The sequence below is a fragment of the Trematomus bernacchii genome, unplaced genomic scaffold (genome assembly GCF_902827165.1).
Source record: "Trematomus bernacchii unplaced genomic scaffold, fTreBer1.1, whole genome shotgun sequence".
Classification (NCBI taxonomy): Eukaryota; Metazoa; Chordata; class Actinopteri; order Perciformes; family Nototheniidae; genus Trematomus; species Trematomus bernacchii.
This window is the reverse complement of record NW_022987840.1, coordinates 4,185,732-4,202,671: the sequence shown is the minus strand read 5'-3', so window position 1 is coordinate 4,202,671 and position 16,940 is coordinate 4,185,732. Positions and strand designations below refer to the sequence as shown.

At 41.1% G+C, this 16,940-nt stretch overlaps 1 protein-coding gene across 2 annotated transcripts; it reads right to left on the bottom strand.

Moving 5' to 3' along the window:
- Positions 1-230: 230 nt before the first annotated feature.
- brd2b (bromodomain containing 2b) lies at positions 231-16,005 on the bottom strand. 2 transcript variants are annotated; one of them, XM_034112758.1, is made up of 12 exons: positions 15,876-16,005; positions 12,266-12,554; positions 11,983-12,120; positions 8,911-9,055; positions 7,215-7,375; positions 5,105-5,602; positions 4,257-4,385; positions 3,872-4,117; positions 3,499-3,764; positions 2,989-3,305; positions 2,098-2,232; positions 231-1,927 (listed from the first exon to the last, which is right to left on the bottom strand). In XM_034112758.1, exons 1-12 carry the CDS (start codon positions 15,905-15,907, stop codon positions 1,797-1,799), a joined length of 2,487 nt encoding a protein of 828 aa, XP_033968649.1. In that variant the 5' UTR covers positions 15,908-16,005; the 3' UTR covers positions 231-1,796. The 2 variants fall into 2 exon arrangements, with proteins under 2 accessions (XP_033968649.1, XP_033968650.1); XM_034112759.1 differs by having other exon boundaries at positions 3,884-4,117.
- Positions 16,006-16,940: the final 935 nt, after the last annotated feature.

The following is a 16,940-nucleotide window of genomic DNA, read 5'->3' as shown; positions in this document are numbered from 1 at the left end:
ATTAAAAATAACAAAATCACATAAATGAGGGGGTTTTGTGTGCTGGTGACTTTCATTAATGCACAGTGTGGTTAAATGAATCACTTCTCTAATATATTTGTTGCTAATTTCAGTTAAAACAAATTGAAGTATATAAAATATACATTGATTCAAAATGCTGGTAATCTTCACAATTGAGAAACTAAACATGAATAACTATCACTTCCATTGATTCCAGAAAAAAGCCAATGTTTTTCTACAGAAGAGAATGTTTTAATAAACACACTTGTCAAAGGAAAGGTATGCTTCTGAGAGGCAGCGATGCTCCTGTGAACTCTCTTCAGTAAACAACTAAGACTGGAATGAGAAATAACAGCGTGTAAAAAGGAAACGACATAACTCAAAAGAAAATAAGGACAGAACAGCAGAAATACAATAATGTGTGCAACAGCAAATACAGTTTAAGTATATACAAGCATATATTCTTTTACTGAACATTCAACAACAGCTTCAACTATGCATGGGGCTGTAAGGACTTTGATTTCTCTTAATAGGAAACTTTTGCTGTTACTTGTTCAACAACATTGGTTCCAGTAAGTGCTGAGTAGCCAAAAGATTTCTTTAAGAAACTCTCACTGAGTTTTTAAGTGCTACAGATGTCTTCAAGAAACAGCAATGCAATACTTCACATGTTCAGGAGATTCATGTGGAAATTAAAAACCTGCACTACAATCAGATAACATTCAGAAGCCTGTGTCCAGCTCTTAGGAATAGATACACACTTCAATTACAGTTTGACATAATGAAGAGCAATGTGGACAACAGTAAAGAGCTGATTTCAGATACTGAACACAGAATCAACTAGTGCCGTGTGTATAAGACTAGTCAGTCCAACATGGCTGGAGGACTATCAGAAAGTTAGTGCTGCCATCAAAATCAATACCAACTGAATGAGTATGTTACGTCATTGCAAACTTTGTAATTAAAGTATGTTAAGTCATTTCTATACTGTACCATGAACCCAATTTACTTTTAAAAACATGAACATGCCATACAAAGATACTGCAGCTAAAAGCTTGATGTCAAACTGATATTGAACTTCAAGAGAAATGTGTGTAAACACAAGAGGAATGATTCAGAACTCAAACCAAAGTCATACTTTGTCCTTAAAATGTCCGATACCAGAGGTTTGTTTTTCTACGACCTAATAACTCCTGGGAAGGAATCTTAGAGCTCCTTAACAATATATTATTTATCCAAATAACGGAAATATTATAAACAACCTAGATGATTAAGGCCGAGTCTAGGGGTTGATATTTAAATCAAGTGGAACAGAAGGCCAGATGTTAGAGAAGCAAGGCTTGAGACCAAACAGATTGCTTGTTCAAATTCCAGTATTGTCTGAGGAAATGGGGGTAAAGAAAACAAATAAATAAACGCTCTTCCATTCCCTCTCCACAGAGGGCAGCGCAAGGCCAGCCGGAGCAGATTTGTAAGGCCAATCTTTCCACATTTTTTAAAATCCGTTTCCCTCTTTGGGGGATCACCATAAAATTCTTCTTTATAAAAGAAACATACATTTGTACAAATATTTACAAAGGGGAGGAGGGGGAAACCAAGGCATTTAGAGTCTGGGTTCTACCGTTATCCAGAGAGACGTTGTTTCTCATCCCTCATTCCCACATTCAAAGCCACTCAGAGTGTTTTTCTATGTGTTTAATATCTCAGCCCACTGCCGTTCCAGGGTTTGTTGTGACCTGGGCCAGCCCAAGTCCCTGAGTTATTAGCATTTTCTCTGTTAGCCAGGGCTGAGGATCTCAACCAGAGTCTGAATCACTGGTGTCTGAGGACGAGGAGGAGGAGGAGGAGGAAGAGGAGTCAGAGCTGGAGCTGCTTCCACTGAGGCGTGCGGGCTGAGTGTTGGTCTCCACAACGCTGGGCTTCTCCACTGAGGACAGAACAATGAGTACGAGTTAATAAATACTGAAAGACCAGATAGAGCTTTTAATGTACCCTCTAAAATATTTAATGGAAACACACAATAATAAAGAAACAGATTACATCTAACATTTACTTTCAGAAGACATGCACAAACCGAATATGGATGAGAGTGCTTACCTTTAGGTTTCGTTGGTTTCTTGACAGAGTTGAGTTGCCCACTGACGTCCTGCAGCCTCCTCTCCAGCTCCCTCCTCTTCTCCAGAGTCAGCTCCTCTTTAGACAAGGCAACACCGCCTTTCTTTCCTGCTGAAACTGAAAAGACGACGACATTGTTACGGACCTGTGATCCACAGAGTAATGCAGTTAACAGACTATAGTGTATTGGAGTGTTTTTGGATTCAGAGAAATCTTGGAAGGCATGTTAAAGTCAAAGAAAGATAAGTAAAGGTAAAAAAAACTTGTTCAACCCAAATGCTAACACTCAATATCAGGCATATTAGTCTGTGACCAGAAGAGCTGTAGCTACATTCTGCATGCTGCCATTGTACATTTCCTACTATGAATTTTGCTTGCTTTAATCTTTTTCATCTTCTGTTCAGCTGCTTCATGTTCATGTCTGCCACCTCCTGTTATAGTTGAACATGTTTGTTTTCTTTTATTGGTTGTTTTAATAGATCAGTGTTTCCCCTATATACAAATAGCGGCGGCACAGCTAGGGGGCGCAAGCCAGGTACCCAGGTGTGTGTGTGTGAGTGTGTGTGTGTAGAGGTGTGTGTGTGTGTGTGTAGAGGTGTGTGTGGTTCAAACGTAGCAGCCTACGGTCACTCTTTAGCTGTTCGAATGTAGGTAAACACAGTGTAGGCGGTGCGTAAAAGCTCTTTGAGCGCTGGTGCTGCTCATCTCTGAGTTACACGTCCCGCTGCCTCCCTGGCCGAAATGTCCTTAAAATGAAGTCTGAGTTCGAAATATATCTCAAATAATGTATGCACTGTCATTTCCCCACGTAAACATAACTCTGTAAGACATTATTGAAACAAAGATATTCTGTTATTTGATTGCTTCATTTACCTAGTTCACCGTAAGGCTTGCGGGGCTTCTTCCTCAGACAGGTCATGACGTAGCGCTCCAGCTCCTTCAGTGTCGACGGCTTCAGTGTTTCAAAGTCAATCTCGATCTCCTCGGGGTTGGTGTCCCTCAGGGAAGGCTCCCTGGACTGAATGATGTGGACCACCCGACCCAGCTTCTCCCCCGGCAGCTTGTTGATGTCGAGACTCAGCTGGCGCTTCTCATCGTACGACATGGGCACAAACTCCTCCTCTTCCTCAGAGTCGTAGTGCGGCAGCATGGATGTGGGCGGTGGGGGGTAGAAGGGCTTCTTTGTGGGCCTGCAGAATCAAGAGAAGCATACAGTAAAGTCAGGACAATAGCCCATTATAGTGAGCTACTTGATTTTCTGAATAAGTCATGAAATATACAAGGTTGCGTATTTGTAACTGTAGCTTGAGCAACTCTTTGAAGTGAAAACATGATACAGTTTGATGGTATTTCTGTAGGATGGGTCATTATTTTACTACTGACTTGCTATTCTTGCTACTCTTCTTCCCCTGGCTCTTCTTTGGCTGGGAGCCACCTGTTTTGGCAGACTTGCTTTTCAGGATCTTGCCGGGCATTTTCCATTCCTCAGAGCCAGCTCTGCTTCTTTCAGTTCGACTCCTCTTCTCCAGCTTCTTCTTTTTCTTCTTCTCCTTTTCCTTCTCCTTTTTGTCCTTCTTCTCTTTCTTCTTCTTGGCCTTAATGATGGGGCCTTGAGAGAGGGCGGCGAGCTGCTCGTGCATGGCTTTGAGCTGATCAGAAAATAACATTAAAAGACAATTATCTATGTATCTACAAGTTTGTTTCCACATACAAGATGTTGTGATCAAAGATGACTAACCAATACTAAAGGACTTACTTGTGTGCACACCTGATTCTGTAACTCAGCCAAGCGATGTGCTCGCACTTCTTCGCAGTCGGAGTTAGGGCTGCTCTCACTCCCTTCACTCTCACTGCTTGGCTCACTCTCTGAGGTGGAGGATGATGAGGACGAGGAGGAGGAAGAAGAGGAAGATGATGATGATGGATTGCCACTTATTGACATGGCTGAGTGATCCATATGTGGTACATCTGGCATCTTGGCAAATCGGAACTCAAACACATCCTGGGGCACAAAAAGAAAGCAAATAAAGAAACGTTAAGAAAGGGGAGAAAATGAACAATTAACTGTCACAGAGAAAGGTTTTTTTTCACAGTCTGTTGGCCTGATTATTTTAAAAGTACAATTGGACAGATAAGCTCACCTGCAGTTTCCGTGCCATGCCTACAACATCATGGTCGGGTGGGTTGTACTTGTAGCAGTTGGAGAACATGAGTCTGATTTCGCTAGCAAACTGTTGAGCGTCTCTGTATTCCCGACAGTCCATCTTCCTCTGATGAAGAGACAAACAGTTTTAGAACGTCAACAAAATGTTTTTTTTCCTTCCAGTTATCAGTTTAATACTACTTAATACTAATTGCCAATTACAAAACATAACCCATTTGTCCGGCAGTGGCTCAGTCAGTAGGGGCTTGGACTGTGAGCCGTAGGGTCGCTGGTTCAAGTCCCCGACCAGACCTAAATATGGAGTGTGGACTTCTACTTGGAGAGGTCCCAGTTCACCTCCTGCCCTGCCGTGGTGCCCTTGAGCAAGGCACCGGACACCCCCCTTCCCCCCCCACTCCCATTGCTCCCCGGGCGCTGTACAATAGCTGCCCACTGCTCCTAGTACTAGACTCCTTGTACTAGGATGGGTTAAAAGCAGAGGCCAAATTTCACTGTGTGTGCTGTGTGCTCTGCATGTGTGACCATTAAAGAGGGTTTCATCCCTCCCTATTCTATTCTTCTATTCTATTCTATCATATTTTTTTTTTTAAATGAACATTTTTATATTGAAAGATTTTTTATTATTTATTATTACATGGCTTAGTTGAATACTCGATTCTGATTGGTCAATTCAGAACACGTGACACGTTGTTAATCCAGAACAGACAGACCGCTGTCAAGGATTTATTGACCGTTGTTAAGGACCCTAAACTCCCTACTAATCTTGTAAAAAAAAGTGTTTTGATATGTTATAATTCAGTAATTAAAAAGTTAAAAGCAAGTCACCTTGATGGAGTTGAGGTCCATGGGACATTTAATGATATCATGATAGTCATGAAGTCCCAGTGCAGCTGCGTCCACAGGGGTGTAGAACGGCCAGGCGTACGCTGCATGTTTCTTTGACAACATGTCCTTCAGCAGGCCGCTGCAGTACCTCAGCTGGGGGCTCATTTTGCCCTTCTTCAGGGGCTGAGCCTGGACTGAGTCAGGCAGGTCCTTCTTGGGGGGTTTGATGGGGCGTCCGCTGCCCACTCTGCGTCCACCGCCCGCCATCATTGGCTGGAGCAGGATGGGACCTCCAGGGCTCCTCACCAGGCCCATCCCAGACGGGGTCTCCAGGCTCATGCCCCCCATGGAAGAGATGGAGTGCATGGAGGTGTCGTGGACCTGGCCCCCGTGGCCTCCTTTCCCCAAGCCCACCATGTGTGTTGCTCCTGACATGCCCACAGTTAATCCCATGGTGGAGGGGGTGGTGGTGTCTGCCTTACGTTTTACACCTTTTTTCTAGAAATAAAAAAGTGGGGATGTCACAATACTAAGGTTTAAGTCCATCTTCATCATAGTCCTTTAAGATACATATACTACATGTTTCAGCAGCCCCATAAGCAACCCCACCCTAGACATTTGTGTTAAATTGAATGTGCAAAAGCCTCACTTACTGCTCTCGGTTGTCATTCATTGTTTCATTTAAATGTCATAGACGTTATAGGGGTGTAACGGTATCCGTATTCGTCCCGAACCGCCACGGTTCGGACGTCACGGTTCGGCACATGCAGTCACACGACGAATACGCCTTTTTTTATGAGTGGGAAAAAAGTCTGTCACTCAGGGCAGTATCCATTACACAATATATAATCCAGGGGGCGGTATTGCGCCTAAAAGCTGTTTGCCAGCCGCCCTTAAACAACAAATGAAGAACAAGAAGAAAACACAAAAAAAACGAACAAAATACAAGAAGAAGAAAAGTTAATATGGCGATTTCAGATAAGACACAGGAGCTAGAAGACCCATCTGCTTCTTTTAAATCAGCTGTCTGGGAACATTTTGGGTTCCCTGTGTACTAGAATAACGATGGAGTGCGAGTGGTGGATCGGACGAGGACGATGTGTCGGCGTTGTTCGACAGCGGTGCGGTATGCTAATGGTAACACACGCCAAACATGCTAAATCCTATCAGAAGGCATCACCCAGATTTGCCAATCACCGGAGCCCGGCAAAAGACAACAGCAGTTCAACAGCTTATCCCCGCTGTTTTTAAGAAGCCAATAGACATGAAAGCCGAGAGACCAAAATAAATAACGGAAGCTATTGGCATATATATATTTCAACGACTATGCGCCCTTGAAACACTTTCTTATAATTAATTATTTAATATTTTCAAGACATTCTTTTTAGTTTTACAGCTTGTTTGACATCAGCCATTATAGATAATATGGCCATCTGAGTGTGTGTGGTACTGTTTGTGGTTTGATTTTAAAGGTGGGGTAGGTAAGTTTGAGAAACCGGCTCGAGATCGCTAGAATTTGAAAATACACAACCGGAGAAAATCTGCCACTTCCTTACAGAGCCCCTCCTCCAACACACAAGAACGCGCACATGACCAATGAGGGCACGAGATAAGTTTGTGCACAGATGGAAGACTGACAGGCAGGTAGGCCATCCAGTTATTTTAGCCGGGCCGGCTAAAATGATTGGTCGTACTTTTTACAGTATTACGGCTTCCACCGATGATTTTTTTTTAATGGATTTTTTGTCAAAGCACTTAAGATATTCATTGCTATCGGGATGTTAAGAGCATTCCATGGAATATAACAAAAAGTGTATCTCGAACCGGTTTCTCAAACTTACCTACCATACCTTTAACTGTGTAATACAGTTAATTATTCAAAATGTTAGAGTTCCTTATTTTTAAACTGAAACTTGCACTACTGTTCAAAATAAATAACAACAAACCTGGAATTATGCATTTGGGACTTTTTTTTGCTTTTACTTGTTGTACCGAACCCGTACCGAACCGTGACCCCCAAACCGAGGTACGTACCGAACCGTGAATTATGTGAACCGTTACACCCGAGTCATTTAGCTAACTATAAATAACATTAATTAGTTTATTGTACCTTGGTGGTGGGCTGTGTTAGCGGCAGGCTCATGATGTTAGCCGGTGGGAGGCTTTTGGTTAGCACAGTCTGGGGAGAGTTGGCCAGCATGGACTCCCCCGTGTCCGAGGAAGAAGGGGAGTAGGCTGACTGGGACACTGCCGGCACCTGCTGAGCCCTCGCTGGGGAGAGACAAATATTCAACTTTAGTGATGGGATTTAGCCCTAGATTGAATAGTTATGTCCAAACAGTTCAGAGTAAAGCAAATATCTCAGATATATACAAAACATGTCTCTGAAGTGTTTGGCTCCAAATACCAAACAGATCATGCATTGCAGCATCCCACAAACCCCTCTGTTTCAGCCCTGTTTCAAAAGTGCTGATTCTCTGTCTTTTACTTTAGATCAGGGGTGCCCAACCTTTTTTGAACCAAGAGCTACTTTTAAAGTTGCCAGTCTGCCGAGATCTACCAGTCCAAATAGAGAGGGGGGAGTGCTAGCAAACTGTCAACTGGGGGGAGCCGCGCTGCGGGGAAACGGCGTACCTCTGTCGGTGCAACTTCAATGATGCCTTTTTAAAAACATAAAAAATGAAGGGCGGTGACGGCCGTCAGCGAATTGAGCTGGCCCTTGACGACGGGCTGTTCTGTGATTCTCCAGATTCTACAGATGGCCAGTCCACGGAGGACGTGCAACGGGACGGTGTTCCCATGGGAAACAAAACTTAAAATATTAAATGAAACAATCTCATTTCTTAAAATTCACAACTTATTATGAATTAAACATTCACAAACTTATAATTATGTATTCACACGCAACGAACAGAAGAGCGTAGGGCAGAATTAGGAGGGAATTCCGTCTCGTAGCGTTTGTGCACCGTTTTGAAATGCCGCTCTAAATTACCCTTCTTTGGTAAAGCCACGCTCGCATTGCAGATGAGACCGATGGACTTTGAATTGGAATAAACAAAAAAATAATCATCCTCCCACTCGGAGTGAAAATGATATATTTTGGGCTTTTTTGCTTCTGCCATAATTGCGGTCTTGTGTGTGTGTGCGGACTCACTGTCACTCCTGTTGACATGGACAACGTCTGCTAACTAGTGCCCACTGCTAACTAGTGCCCACCAGCAACGCCCCGACACATGGGGTCATGCCAATCACAAAGCTTTGATGCGTTCAAGTGCATTATTCTGGCACAGGAAGATTATGTTATAGGACATTAACGATGAAACAGAATATTGTTGTTCCATTTTTAGACACATCTCGCGATCGACTGGGAATCTCCCCGACTGGTTGGGCACCCCTGCTTTAGATGAAAATAAGGAGCCACTCCCCACGCCCCTCTGAGAGATATTTGATTAAAAAGAACACAATGGTCCTCCAGGAGGAGATTCAGGTGATAAGGTGGGGGGGTGTTACCTTGGTTGGTTTTTGGCTAATTGTTACACAAGCCAAAAAATCGTTATGACATAAAGTGGCCAACATCTGATCAGCTCATTTTCAGACAGTTTTTTATATAAATGGATCAGGAAAGAAAGTGAGCAAATCTTTTTTCCTGAAACTTTCAGAATCTCTTTACACAGAGGGGACACATATTTATGTATAAAAGACATGAAAAAGTGGATTTTGCATAATAGGTGATCTTTAAAGTTGCTGCTTATATGAATGCTACGATAGAAACTATTTCAAAATCTGCAACACAGTCACAAACTCACAGTTAAATTTGCGACCTCCTCCCCGGCTGTTCTTGCTGCGAGGAGTTGGAGGAGGCAGCTCAACCTCTTCCTCGGGCATCTGGGCCACCTTCTGGAGGAAGATCTTCTCTAAGGGCTGGGCCATCAGCACAATGTCGTCGTTCGGCTACCCAAGGAAACAATTTATAAAAACATTAGCACGCTATTAAGAAGCCTTAACAGTAAAACAAAAACTTTTTTTTTCTTGGAATAGAGATTTATTTGAATACACTTTTTAAGTCAGTGTTGTAATGATGTACAAATCATGAACAGTCTGAAAAAACCAAACATTTGCTTGGAACAACTTCCTAAATGCTTGCCATTTGTTCTGGAGTTTGACATTGTTTCTAATGTGTTACAAATTAAATGAATAACAAAAAGGTAAAAACAGTGGAACATGGATGAAAAATATTTTTTAATTATCTGAATCAACCCTCGCTGCTAAGAAAGAATCAACTTTTTTTTCGGATTCTTTACAACTACAATTATTACAACCACGGTCACGATACTTGACTCTATCGAAGATTTATTAAAGAAATCATTGAATGCATCTTTGATTTTCATCCGAAGTTTAGTACATTTCCAGAGAAGTTGTCTGATTTGTTAAAACAAGTAATGGATCTCCCCTAAATCTTATGAGGCAGCAACATGTTTGAGTTGAGGATGCTGATGTCATTAGTTTCTTTGTCAACTTAGCATTTCCATTTTCACTTTTGCATAACAACAAGTTAAATGCAGTACATGCAAGTTAGCACAGGTTATGTTATGACTTAAAATAGCATCCCAGACAAGTTCCTGTTTGCAAAGTGTTGGATAACCCCTTTCTCATGGGAAATAAAGAGGTGTAAAATGTCCCTCTCTCGGAATCTTAAAGGGGACCTATTATGCAAAATGCACTTTTTGATGTCTTTTATACATAAATATGTGTCCCCGGTGTGTCAGGGAACTCAAAAAGTGTCAGAAAACAAAACCCTTTCTCTTTTCCTCCGTACCCATATCTCTACAAAAAAAAGAAAAAGGGGGGGGGCTAACAAGCAGATCCAGAATTTTCGCTCCTATAACGTCATTGGCAACATCCGGCCGACGTGACACGTCCCAACCTATCGTCTCCGTATGCAGCTGTGTGTCTGTGTATTCAGCAGGATGTCTGCTGGAGGCTTAGAGTAAAGTTGATATATATATATATATTATTATATATTATTATATATTATATTATTATATATTATTATATATTATATTATTATATATTATTATATATATATATATATATATATATATATATATATATATATATATATATTAATAATAATAATACATATAATGGCACTGTTCTAGCGGTAAACACTTAAGAAAGAACATGTCAAGCTATGTGCTGTATCAGAAACAATGCGCGGTGTGTTTTGGGAGTAATATGCTGTGTGTTTACATTAGCAAGCATGCTAACCATGGAGCTAACGCTGTAGGCTACTGGAGAGAATATGTGTAACGTAATGTCCTTGTGGTAAACCCTGCGAGAGAGAAAGGTTTGAGCTCCATACTGTTTCATAAATAAAGCTTGAAGAGGTTAGGAGCATAACATGGCCTTTAATCACTGCAGCGTTTAGCTGAGTTTCTCCCGGTAGAAATGTCTCTCTGGCAGGGGAACGCTGCGTGACACTACAAAGGGGCGTGGCTAGCAGCAGCCGTTCAATTTAAAGCAGAATCAGCCTGTTTGCAACAGGGCTGCAAAAGAGGGGTATGAGCAGTATGAGGCATGGCTACAATGGGTGATCTGTTTGGTATTTTAAGCAAAAAACTTCACAGACATGTTTTGTATAGGTATGGCCTTACAATATATTTTTTCAATATAGCATAATAGGGCCACTTTAAAGGAGAGGTGTCATGCTTTTCCGGTTATTACCCGTCCCCTTGTGTGTTATGAAGGTTTTATGCCTGTAAACGGTGTGCAGAGTCAAAACCCTCAAAGTACACCCTATAGCGAGTAAAACTCTAACACAGAAAATACCTCCCCAAAACGCCTCGTTGGAGATACGTCATTGTCCATTTGATTCTTCCGGGTACGGCATGATGTCAACCCGTACCCGGAACGAAATGGACCAATCCGTGGAGCAGTTACGTCCGCGGAGCCGTTACGTTAAGCCCCCGCTGATTGGTCCAAATTGACCAATCCACGGACTTCCTCACACACACATCTGTGTGCAGGGAGCAGGCAGCTCAGCTGATTTCTCCTCCCTGGCTGCAGGCTGATAACAGACAGTTGAGATCGCGGCAAAATTCTCTCTGCAGACCCATTCTCACAGCGTTTATCAAGCCGTTACGTTAAGCCCCCGCTGATTGGTCCAAATTGACCAATCCACAGACTTCCTCACACACACATCTGTGTGCAGGGAGCAGGCAGCTCAGCTGATTTCTCCTCCCTGGCTGCAGGCTGATAACAGACAGTTGGGATCGCGGCAAAATTCTCTCTGCAGACCCATTCTCACAGCGTTTATCAACCTTTTTCTTACTCAATATCAAGCCACACTTATTGTTTTTACTTCGGATGTGAGTTTGTGTGTGCTCAGGATGAGTTTGGCTGTGTTTCGCTATGTATCCTAAACAAGGAAACAACACCTCCACGGAGCTCAGCGCGATTCACAACGTCCCGACCAATCAGAGCACACTGCTCACAGGGAGGGTGGGGGCTGGAGCTTTTGGAGCTACAACGAGCCGTTAAAGGCAGAGAGTGAAATTCAGTGAATACAAGTAGTTTACAGTACAGAGATGCTGTATGAGAAACCAATGTGAGTTTGGAAAAATGCACAGTATAAATCTATTTTAGTATACCTCAACAATGGAATTATGATCAGTGGAAATGGCCATGACACCTCTCCTTTAAGTGAACCTCCAGGTCTGCTTCTGGGCCTCGATCATCAAAAAACATAAAAGTTTTCTATCGTCCGTTAAAACTAGGATATGTTACCAGTGCCTTGAGTCTATATACAATCATTTATTATCCCAGGTCTGGGTAAGGTTCACATGATATGTAATCTGTTTTTTTACCTTATAACCTACCTTGTTGTAGATGTAGCAGTTGGTGAACATTGTGTTGAAGTCCTGTATGCACTCACTTGCACTGCGATAGTAATTGTTCTCCAGGCGCTTTTTGATGGTCCCCATATCCATGGGTTGTTTGATAATTTTATGGTAATCCTTAAAAAACATAATGAAAAAGACAAAGAAATGTTATTAAACAAAATGATGGAGCAAATTGACCAAATCAGAGACATAAATAAAACTTGACAGATATCAAATGAAAAAAGAAAGGGAAAGTCTGATGCGCTTGCGTTTAACTCACCGGCAGGCTAAGCCTGTAGGCATCCACAGGCTCGTGGAAAGGCCAGGCAAACTGATGCCTCCACAGTGACTTCATCAGGGTCTTCTGGAGAAACTGCAGCTGGTTGGTCATGCGGCTCGGCCGGCTGGGATCCTTCACCGGAGGCTGTGGTGGGGGAGGAGGACCCTGAGGCATCATGTGCGGCAAAGACGGGCTCTCAAAGTCTTCGTACAGCAGGGAGGGCTTACGAATGCGTTTGCCCGAACTACTGTGTTGGTCCATCCCGCCGCCGGACAACCCAACCAGGGAGCTGATGGGGAGGAGACGAAGAGGATGAGATAAAGATAAGAGGGAACAATCAGAAAAAACCTGCAGGACCTAAGATGCTACCTCACATTAAAGTTAGAATGAAATTGCAAACATCATATCACTTTTTTAGAGATTATAAAAAAAGGAGAACAGTGAACACATATTTAGGAGGAAAGAAAAAGAAACCGGTCAACAGCAAGAATGTTCGGCTAGTGAAAGAAATTGCACTTATAAGTTCACAGTACTGTATGGCCTTTGTTAACCTCATTGATGCAGCCATTGATTCACAAATCTGCTACCCACGTCCATGGAAAAAGTGTATTGTCATAAAGTGCAGCCTTTTTATATGCTTTATTCCACTGAACCATGACAACTGAATATGGCTCTGTCCTCCCAGTCAGCGATCCGTCATCTGGGAAACTCAGATTCTATCAATAGGCTGCTACTTTTAGCACAGACATGGGAACAACCATAGCATGGCCCCTCACTCTTAACAAAACATTAACTTGTAATAAGTCTAATAAGACCCCAATATCTATTATATCACACAAATCCAGAAAAAAAAAGAATATATATATTTGTTTTTACTTTGACTCATTAAGACATTATAAATCATGGGAAAATAATGATGGGATTTAGCATTAGGGATTTGTTGTATACGACACAAACAATAGGATCGTGAATTACATCTTTGTTATTTCCTGACACTCATACTCAATGAGATTTATATGTTTTTTATTATTTGTTAACTGCAATGATGCACAAGGTTACTGCACAACCACAACTAACTACTAATGTTAATAAACATAACAATAAAGCTAATACATAATGAATATCCAACACATAAATACTTTCCTAAAACAGGTCCTTATAAGCAGGGCACGTTGGGTTCAAATCAAGTCTGCTCTTGTCGGTACAATATTTTTTTCCCTCCTATTTACAAAATAATGAATGTCAGGGATACTCCAGCAAATGCCCTTGATTTGAGGCACTGTGGCCTCAAAATTGGAGTTTGTCCTTGGGCAGTACAGCTGCTCAGAACTCGTACAGTTAGCATTAAGAATTTGTAGGACACATTTCCCAAAAGGAATTGAAGAACTTAAGTTTTAGAAAAGAGACTCTAAAGATCAACTTATCAGGCATCTCTTCAGACTTAGCTGTGGTTCAACACAACTACATGGACAAATTGTAAATAGGCCCAACAAGTCTCTCTGTCTATGAAGTTAGATGAGGTCATCATGTCACCATAAACCCTATTGTTCCATTTTTCCACTTTATCTCCCCAGAGCACATGAACCAGATTTAGAAAAAGTTAAATCTCACCCAGAGTTCAGGACACGACACACACTTGCCCCACTGACACACAAGCTGTGGCAAAGCCTGTGAGCGCATTTTCTACATCATTCAGAATGCCAGCAACACAATGAGAGGCTGCACCACATTAGCATTTAGAAAAACATGAGCCATTGTGTATTGAAAACATACAATATAAACTTCCAGTCAAATGTATTAATTTATTTAAGCTTTCCAGATTATTTATCAAGTATTATGTAATTTTTATTTAATCGAAACAATAGAGATTTATTCGTTTTTTTGTGATATTTTACTTGAAATGCACTAGAAAATCTTAATCACTGTAATAATGAAAATGTAGCTATATTTGTCTTTTTGGTATTCGTTTATTTTTTTACGGGGGTTACTGGTAATGATTTTGTGGTGCTTCTGTGTCCACGGAGTAACGGTAATAGCTCTTAAATATAATGGTTTCATGCCTATTTTACCACAAAAAATATATATATATATCTCAATCATGTGGCTTTCGCACGAACAAAAAGTATATACATGATTATAAAAAAATGTCTGGCAAACATGTGTCGTGACACAGACGATACTTTGTGCTGTAAACATTTGCTATTAAAAATAAATATACATTAAGTTATTGTTGTAGAAAATTATTGTTCCATGGGAATTAACCTTAGAGGCATTTTATAAGTTCTTTACCTTTTGCACACTTAATGTTTGGAAGCATTGCATTGTGTATCGAAGCATTCAAATAAGATGAGCAGGACCTTGTAGATGTTCTTGACTCCTGTGGTAAAGACACAACAACGTTTCCCTCCTTCAAGGTTTTGTGATATTACTGCAGTATTTCAGGCTGAGCATATGCAATGTTAATACAATGATATAGTCAGGTAATGACAACTGAGCCTCAAGTGACAGTTGACCTTAAGTATACTTTTCCCACATCAATAATCCTCTTAGCTCATCAATTCTACAGTAAATTATTTTTAAATGCAGTCTATTACGTCGTGTCATGAGAATTAATCGTCCTGCATGAATCCTAACGTCTTAATATACGATATAGACTACTGTTTTATTATTAATTAGTTAACATTTACAGGTTACTAATGTGGCTTTGTGTTTTCAACCTGCATTGCATAAACGTATAGCCTTACTTAAATGTCTCAGTTCTCACACAATAGAGCTAAAAAGCACCGTTGTTTTCTTTCAAAACAAAGAATAGTCAGACTCTTGGTTTTACAATTCAACAGCTGGTGATCGCGTGGTTCGGACGCCCCGCCCTCACTGTTTGTAAACACTGCCTCACAATGACAGAAAAGAATAATGGGGAGAAAGTTAATGTCAAATCAAGAACAAGAAATCCTTATTATGCTCTAGGAAAGGCTACATTGTGATTCCGTTAGTCGATCCCACTCATTCTCCACTGCATACAACGTTATAGCACCGGAACAGGAGCTATGAAGCTAACCAAACAGCTAACGCGCCACCGGACGGTAACACTGCCTGACGAATCGGTTAATATGGGGCTGCTACATGTCGCAAGATATGTGTATTAAGCATGTGGTATACTGTCTACATTTCCAGTTATGTTCTGAGATAGTCACATGAGCAGTGGGATTAGCGTTTGCAGGATGTCTGAGCGATGAATGACCGACTGACAGAAAGCCGGGCGGGGAACCAGCCGATGGGGCTGCAGCTGTCATGATCTGCCTCCCTTTAAGCGAGCTCTCTACAGAAGCTAAAAGCTAAAAGAAAAGGGCTGCACATAAAGTGCAAACACATTTAGCTGCAATGAAGTAAACAAGTCATGTTTTGATAGTCTGCTTTAAAAGCTAGCTAAACAAGGCACTGTACAGAGACAACCGTTTGCTGACAAGCTAGCGTTGTTATCGAGAGGCTAACGGTAACTAACGTAGCTAATGTTAAATGATGCACTCAAAGCTAACGTTAGTCTTTCTTTCAAGACATTTACATCGTTTCATTTCACAAAGGTGTGGACAGAAATTACAGCGCGCTTTACCTGTCGTGATGCGGGTTGACGGCCGCTTCCATTGGCCTGTAGGCGGAGTGTTATTACAATCCAATTTTTCCACCACTGTTTACGCTGCACTTCCACTGTTACACCACTAAACAACCCCAAAATGAAATGGCGACCTATCGCTTCCGCTTGAACCTTATATAAACCTCCGCGTGGCCGTGTTGCGTACTTCCTGTCACGTTAGGGGTACTTCTGCCCTCCTATTGGCTGTAACTAGACGTCTATCAAACAGCACACGCCCAGCATCTTCATGGTCGGTACTCAGTCATATTTGAACCATGGAGCCACAGGCGTCATTTGCGCTGGGGACGCTGGAGACATGTCCCCACCACTTTTTGAAATGGCCAATTCTGTCCCCACCACTTTTTAAAAGTATAACGTACAAATGTTCTGAAAAATAGCGTGCACAAAGGAATGTAATAAACAAGAACACTGGTTTAGTGTCAATATGTGCAATTTGTACATGTTAGTATACTTTTAATTTAAATTGTAAAAAAAAACATTGCTCCCACTTTGCAGCAGCAGGGCGAAGACACTGCACTTTAATAAATGTAAGTGAAAATAAATGTAGAAATACATTAAAGATATATAATGTGTGTTCTTTTTAATTCTCTACTTATATTTTTTTCTTGTGTTTATTTAAATTCTCTGCATTTATTCCCACATTTATTTATGTATTCCTGTATTTGTTAATTTTTTCTTGTCTATATTTATTCCTGTATTTATTTCCAAATGTATGTATTTATTATTCCTGTATTAATTTATTTTTCTTGTGTTTAGTTATTCCTGTATTTATTTCCACATTATGTTCTTGTATTTATTGATTTTTCTTGTGTTTATTTATTCCTGTATTTATTTCAGTTTTTTCCACTTATTTATGCATTTATTTATGTTTGACTTATGCTGGTAAATTATTCTTTCCTCCATACCTGTGTGCTCTTTGTGTGCATAAAGGTACACATTTAATCCAAATCACATCACAAGACCTATAGTTGGGCATTCATTATTTTCAGAACACATTGGTGGTCCAGAGGTCTATGCATTAGT

Excerpts from the sequence above, each read along its gene's own strand:
- brd2b (XM_034112758.1), bottom strand. The coding sequence starts at position 15,907 with ATGGAAGCGGCCGTCAACCCGCATCACGACAG. Across the intron at positions 12,555-15,875 it reads GTCAACCCGCATCACGACAG|CTCCCTGGTTGGGTTGTCCG; the intron begins GTAAAGCGCGCT and ends CCTCCCCATCAG. Across the intron at positions 9,056-11,982 it reads ACTGCTACATCTACAACAAG|CCGAACGACGACATTGTGCT; the intron begins GTAGGTTATAAG and ends TTCCTTGGGTAG.